The sequence below is a fragment of the Eptatretus burgeri genome, chromosome 2, assembly GCF_056783735.1.
Source record: "Eptatretus burgeri isolate ZD-2024b chromosome 2, Ebu_testis_v1, whole genome shotgun sequence".
Lineage (NCBI taxonomy): Eukaryota > Metazoa > Chordata > Myxini > Myxiniformes > Myxinidae > Eptatretus > Eptatretus burgeri.
Window position 1 is genome coordinate 50,058,117 of NC_140962.1, and position 6,908 is coordinate 50,065,024.

General features: G+C 47.8%; 1 protein-coding gene across 4 annotated transcripts in view; it reads right to left on the reverse strand.

Annotated features, from left to right (window-relative positions):
* Positions 1–5,827, reverse strand: part of LOC147032012 (voltage-dependent L-type calcium channel subunit beta-1-like) — a 222,713-nt gene extending 216,886 nt beyond the window's left edge. For 2 of the 4 annotated variants that reach the window (XM_085869264.1, XM_085869263.1), the window contains exon 1: positions 5,287–5,827. In XM_085869264.1, the coding sequence (XP_085725390.1) occupies positions 5,287–5,370 (84 nt within the window). In that variant the 5' untranslated portion in view covers positions 5,371–5,827. The remainder of the gene's footprint in view (positions 1–5,286) is intronic. The other 2 variants (XM_085869262.1, XM_085869265.1) reach the window with 2 other exon arrangements.
* Between the last annotated feature and the right edge of the window lie 1,081 nt (positions 5,828–6,908).

The following is a 6,908-nucleotide window of genomic DNA, read 5'->3' on the forward strand; positions in this document are numbered from 1 at the left end:
AGGGGTCGCTGTGGAATTATAACGCAGAGTTATAACTTTTTTCATTTCTACGTTGGCCGTTACAATTCGACAAGCCGTAGTTGTGATCCACGTCGACCGTACGTAGGGCGTACAGTGGGCTTGCGTTATTCGTGCAGCTGCCGTAGTCTCTTATCAATGGAAAATGAATTTTGCCCTAAAAACTGAATACATTTTTAAAAAACCGAACACAACGTCGCGTTCATGTTTGTTCGTGTCTCCCCCACCTGTTAGAGCCGCATCTTCACGCTTTGTTCATTCAGTTCGTCGATGGAAGTCCTCGTGAAAGCATCTCTCGTGTGTCGATCGCTACTTTACCTCGTGTTTTCACCTTGATTTGTGGTTTTTTTGGGGGGTTTTTTTTACTCATCTTGTGTTTTAATTATTAACAAAAAAAGCAATCCGATCACGTGGTGTGACGTACTGTTGGGCAAGGATTTAATTTCACAGAAAAACCAGTTGTAATTTGGAATATCCATGATTACCTCAGCCCGATGCGTTTGATGAAAGTGATTGTGGTTCTGGGGGCATCATGTTTGATGAGCTGCCCTGGGGGCAGCGTTCGCAGAGTGCGCGAGCGATCAGAACCCAGGCCAGAGCTCCAGAGCTCGAGCCTGTGTGGACCTTTGGATTGGTGATTGTACCAGTTTACAAACAATACACCGCCACCGAAGGTCATTTACTCATCTTATTTTACCTTAAACCTGGGGAATTTCAGTTGAAAGTGTCTTGAAAGTGGGTTTTCTTGGGGTCCAGGAACAGATGAATTCACTCCATTATTTCTTATTCGGAAAATAGTTTGGGAATCGAACTTTTTGCAATCCGAACAGCCTCCTGGAACGAATTCAATTCGGATTCTGGGGGCACCACGTACTGGCATATTCTGAACTGTTATATTTTTATTTCAGTAAAAAAAGAAGTGGTATATATACCCACTCATTACCGTCCGTCTGGGCGCACGTTTGCCTTAGGGCTTCCCTGCGGTCGCCTTGCGGGCACCTTGAGGCTCCCTTACGTCTGCCTTGAAAATTCTATGGCCGCCGCAGGGACGCCCTAAGGTCACCGTGCGACATCAAATCAAAGACCGTACGCCACCACCACGTTTTCGGTCTCCACAATTTCTAAATACGCCATGCGGCTACCCGAAAAATAAAAACATATGTGACTGCTACATTGAGTGACCGTGGAAATACTGCGGCCGCCGTATAATTGCTAGTGGCCGTAGCTTTTGGAGACCCCACGGCCGCCATGGCAAATGTGACTTAGGCCTCAGGAGCAGCTCACTTGGCACGTGATTAGCAATCACCGAACCGTCATATCATATTAAACATAGACCTCCCAGAGACTCCCAAAATATCAAATATGTCCAAATCGGACAAATGAACACTTTTTAGTTGTCAAAATTGCTGCTAAGTTCAATTCTGGAGCTTAAATTTTACAATTCTGCTTAGTTTAAGAGATTAATGAGATTATGGCATGTGCAGAAATGAAATAAAACCACAAGCACAGGCATTTCCAAACGTTTATAAGCATTGCAATGTGCCAAGCAATCTATATCTACGATGAACAGGCATTTGATAATGAGTGAGGAAAGTGAAAAAAAACTTTATCATTAAGAAATCATTGCGGCCTGTTCCAAATTAAGGCATAGTTGAGCAGGCCAAAAAACGTGGTGGCTTCAGACCCCAGTGAGGTAACCCAGGATGCGCCTTAAGACCCCATCGAGAGCGAGGTGGCCGAGGATTGCCTAATGAAGGACAGAATTAAATGATGCCATTAATTATTTTCAAAAGGGGTGTTTTAATTAACCCAAACATCCAATTTTCATTCTTGCACTTCCTTGGAGTTTTCTTCGTATACATGCAAAGTTTGTTAGGTTTTATGTTTTTAGAGTTATGGAGGAGACACATGCAATGACACCCACTTTCTTGTTTGTTTTTTCCACACACAACTGTTCCTAACAATTATATCACTCACACACACTCACACCATTTTAAAGCCATTTTCCCTGAGCAGGAGTCAGCTTTTTGCGGGCTCCAATCATGGTACCCTTTCTTGTGGCAATGTTTTTACGGCCGGATGCCCTTCCTGACGCCAACCCTTCCGTCGCCTTCCATAATTACCAGTATACTGGTGCTCATTTCGCCGACCTCGGAAGGATGACAGGCTGAGTAAACCTCCCTGATGTTAATTCAGTTGCCAGCGGGGCTCGAACTCAGGACCCCGAGGATCCCAAGCCACCACCCTAACCACTAAGCGAACACCAGGCTACACATAGACAAATTAGTAAATAAATAAAATTAAATAAATAAATGAATAAACACACCAACATTTATTACTATAGAAAACATTTTGTGGTATATTTACTATACTATGTTCCACTCCCCAAATGGGCCTGCAATGTAAAAAATGAGTGCTGTCTTTTTTTTTTTTCTTTTTTGTAAACCGATCACCTGTGTAACCTGCTACACAACAATCTACGTTTTATGATTATACAAAGTCAAAGATGAACATTTGTTTTAAAGATGGAAAGTAACATAATGGCAAAGGGGCATACAGATTAATTAGAGCTAATGGATGAGTGTGTGTGGCCTGGGATTGATGGAGGGCTGAAAAAGCAAAAGGAGACATACCATAAGATGTTGTAGAACACCGAGAATATGCAACCTCTAGTAATGGAGCAGCAGTTCTGATGGGTAATTCCAATGGAGGATCATTTCATTCATATTTGACAGGGATTCACTTACGAATTTGGTCTGCTGGTTGCATCATTGCTGATGCATGGCAAGGCCACTGATGCAAGTGCCCCTGTAAATTAAGGCAGAAATTTGAAACTATTCTTTTCGAAAGACACTGTTGGATCTTCAATGTCCACCATCGAATTCTGGGAGATGGAACAGGCTGCTGAGCATCCTTTCCGAAGGACAGCGCATTCACTGCCTGTGAAGTACCGAGGTGACAGTATATCGTCACGTCGGGAATCAAACCCAGATAAGACAATTCAAAGGCAAGGCGAGTTATTCTGTCAGCCTTGAGAGGATTACGAGGACGATGATGACGGTGACAACAACAATAATAAATAATACCTGCCAGAAGGATGCCATCAATATAATATCGATAATTAGCAGTTTGATAATATCTTGACCAAGTCGACAAAAGAAAATAAAACTTGTTGTCATGGTTACTGTAGCCATAAGTCTTCATCAAAGACTTGTAATATAAATCAATACCAGGTACCAGTTTGACTGAAGCAAGTAGCCAGAGGTCATTAGATGTAGAATGAATGAGGAGCAGGTGGGTGGAACAGGGAAGAAGAGGTAGGGGAAGTGAAAATGATGGAAGAGTGAAATAATGTAGAACGAGGAATAGTGGATGGTCCTTTTAGGAAATAAATAAATAAATAAATAAAACAATTAATGATTGGGAAATGAAGGAATTCAAAATGAGGAGGAAAAAGAAAGTAAGCGCATGGATATAAGGAAAAATTGGGTGTGGGGGTGGGGGGGGGAGTGCAGAATGAAATAAAGGGGAGCAGCGAACACAAGGAAATGGAGATGAGGGGAAGGAAATAAAGGGAAAGGGGGGAAGAGAGACGGGGATAGTAGCAGAATGGAAAAAGAAAGGAGTAGAGAGAGAGCAGAAAGGAGAGGTGGAAAAAGAGGAAGTCGAAGGGAAAGGAAAGGAAGTGGGTGTAAGCTATAAGGGAATGGAAAGCGGTGAAAAAAACACTAGGAAGACAATAGGAAGGAGTGTGGGTGGGAAGAAGATACAATGGAAGTTTTTTTGAGTAGATTGGTGGAAATCTTCTCTCCTGATCCCCACCCCCAACACTTCTTCTTCCCCCCTCCTTCGCTGTCCCACTCCTCCAATTCTGTGCCCCCCTCCCCATTCCCCACTTCCCCGTCCTGCAGCTACAGCCGTCTTTTATTTAACAAATCCATGTGACCATTGCACACTGATCTATGGTGATACCCGGTAGAGGTTTAATCCTGCATCTTTTCTCCTCCCAGGAGGTGCAGGGAAAGGAAAGAGGGAGGAGGGAGGAAGATTTGGAAAGGTTCCCTCTGAATCATTCCCACCTCCCACCACTCTTCCTTCCCTCACCATTAGGTTGACAGAGAGGTGAAAGGTGTCTTCTTCATTCAGATAACTCATCTACTCCCCCCCCCTCATTCCTTCTCTTCTTCTTCCCTCCCGCCCCCAATCCTCTTCTTCTTCCCTTTCCCCCAATCCTCTTCTTCTTCCCTCCCCCCCCAAATCCTCTTCTTCTTCCCTCCCCCTCCAATCCTCTTCTTCTTCCCTCCCCCCAATCCTCTTCTTCTTCCCTTCCCCCTGCAATCCTTCTCTTCTTCTTCCCTTCCCCCCCAATCCTTCTCTTCTTCTTCTTCCCTTCCCCCCAATCCTTCTCTTCTTCTTCCCTCCCCCCCAATCCTCTTCTTCTTCCCTCCCCCCAATCCTCTTCTTCTTCCCTCCCCCCAATCCTCTTCTTCTTCCCTCCCCCAATCCCCTTCTTCTTCCCTTCCCCCTGCAATCCTTCTCTTCTTCTTCCCTTTCCCTCCTCTCCTCCCCCTTCCCCCAATCCTTCTCTTCTTCTTCCCTTACCCCCCCACAATCCTTCCCTTCTTCATCCCTTTCCCTCCTCTCCTCCCCCATATTTCCTTCATATTCCTTCCAACTCCTCTCTCATTCCCACTTCCCTCTCCTCCTTTCACCCTCCCCCCCATTCTATTTTCTCCTCCCAATTCATTATCCGCTTCCTCTATTATTGTTTTCTCCTTCCTGCTCCTCCTTCCCTTTTATCCCTTCCCTGTCCCACTCCCCTCCCCTTTACCTTGCCCCACTGTTCTCCTCCCTCCTCTCTCCCCCCTATTGCCCATACCCCGCCCCCACCCTCACCCCCTTCTCTTTCTCCATTGCTGTGTTGCGCCGAAGAACTGGAAATGTGAAGCGACACAGGAATAATGGACCGGTGGCAATTATTCCCCGATTGGGTTCATTTGGATTCATAAAGTAGATGTTGAGATGAAGAGAGCAGGAGTGGCGGCACACTTCGAAAGGAAGACCCGGCATCGGAGCGACACGACCGAGGAGCACGCGCGATCACCCGGCGACACGACCGAGGAGCACGCGCGATCACCCGGCATCGGAGCGACACGACTGAGGAGCACGCGCGATCACCCGGCGACACGACCGAGGAGCACGCGCGATCACCATCGAAGTGCGCGTGCCCGGTGATGAAGGCGCGTCACGTTCCACACACATCTTTACCTGCAAGCCGTGTGGGTCAAGCGCGTCCATGGGGATGTCCTGTGAGGCAGACGGAGCGCGCGTCATGCCTTCTTGCTGCACCATTTAAAAACCAAACGAAACACTCTCACCCGATGGAGAAACACCGTGATGGAGGCGAACTAGCGGAGCCCGAGCTCGCACGCAGCGGCGCGAGGCCGTGGTGCTGAGAGGCGACAGGGTGGGGTAGTGAGCGATTGGATTGAGGAGAATGAGGGGAGGGACGAAAAAGAAGCCGGAGCGCGTGGAGGTTGGTAAAGATCGAGTGGGAGGGGCGGGGAAAGAGAGAGGAGGGCGGAGTAGAATAACCGAGGAGAGAAGAGGTGAGGTAGAGTTGAGATGTGGGTGAGAACTGGGGTCGGGAGGAGCATGGAAATGAGGTAGAGTCGAGGTGAAGAGGAAAAAAAGGCAGGGAGGGAGTGGCGTTCGGGAGTCCAAAGGCAGGATTTGGCTGGAGGAGGAGGAGAAAAAGCGAGGAGGGGGAAAGGGAGAGGAAGGAAAGAAGGGTCCAAAAATAATGTGGAGTAAAAGAATGAAAGGTCCAGCAGAAGGATAGAAGAGAAGATATAAAGAGAGGGAGGAAGGACAAGGACAACCAGGGGGAAATGATATACAAGGGAGAAAAGAGGAGGAAGAGGAGGAAGAGGAGGAAGAGGAGGAGGAGGAGGAGGAAGAAGTAGATGAGGGGATAGTAGATAAGGGTGAGAATTGCATGGGGAGAAAGAGGGGAGGGGAAGGAGGGGTGGGGTGAAGTATAAGGGGAGGAAGGGAGGAAGGGGAGGAAGAGAAGGAAGAAAGAGAGGAGGGAAGAGAGAGAAGGGGAAGAGAAAGTGGGGTAAAATAGAAGGAATGGGGAGGCTTTGAGGAGGAGGGAGAGATAGAGAAATGAGAGGGGAAAGGGGAGAAAGGGGTGGGTGACTTGAGGCGGAGAGAGAGGAAGTGGAGTGAAATAGAAGGAAGAGGGGGATCTGAGGAGGAGGGAGAGGGGAAGGGGGAGAAAGGGGTGGGTGACTTGAGGGGAGAGAGAGAGAGAGAGAGAGAGAGAGAGAGAGAGAGAGAGAGAGAGAGAGAGAGAGAGAGAGAGAGAGAGAGAGAGAGAGAGAGAGAGAGAGAGAGAGAGAGAGAGAGAGAGAGAGAGGAAGTGGAGTGAAATAGAAGGAAGAGGGGGATCTGAGGAGGAGGGAGAGGAGTAGGGGGAGAAAGGGGAAGGTCATTTGAGGAGGAGAGAGAGGAAGAAAGGAGTGGAAGGGGGAGAAAGATGAAGGGGATTTGAGGAGGGAGAGGAGAGAGAGGGGGGAAAGGGGAGAAAGATGGGATTTGAGGACGGAGAGAGGGAGAAAGATGAGGGGGGATTTGAGGAAGGAATGAGGTGAGAGAGAGGGAGAAGGATGAGGAGGATTTGAGGAGGGAGAGGGAAGGGGATGGAGAGGGGGAGAAGGAGGGGTATGAGGAGGAAGGAAGAAAGGGGAAGAATGAGGGGGAGGAAGAGGATAAAGTTCTGCTTGCATTGTAGTTCGGGAAATGTAACAAACAGAACCAGACTCGGGGGTGTAATGGTAAGGGCATCTGCTTTGAGTCTGGGAGGTTGGTGGTTCAAACCCCAT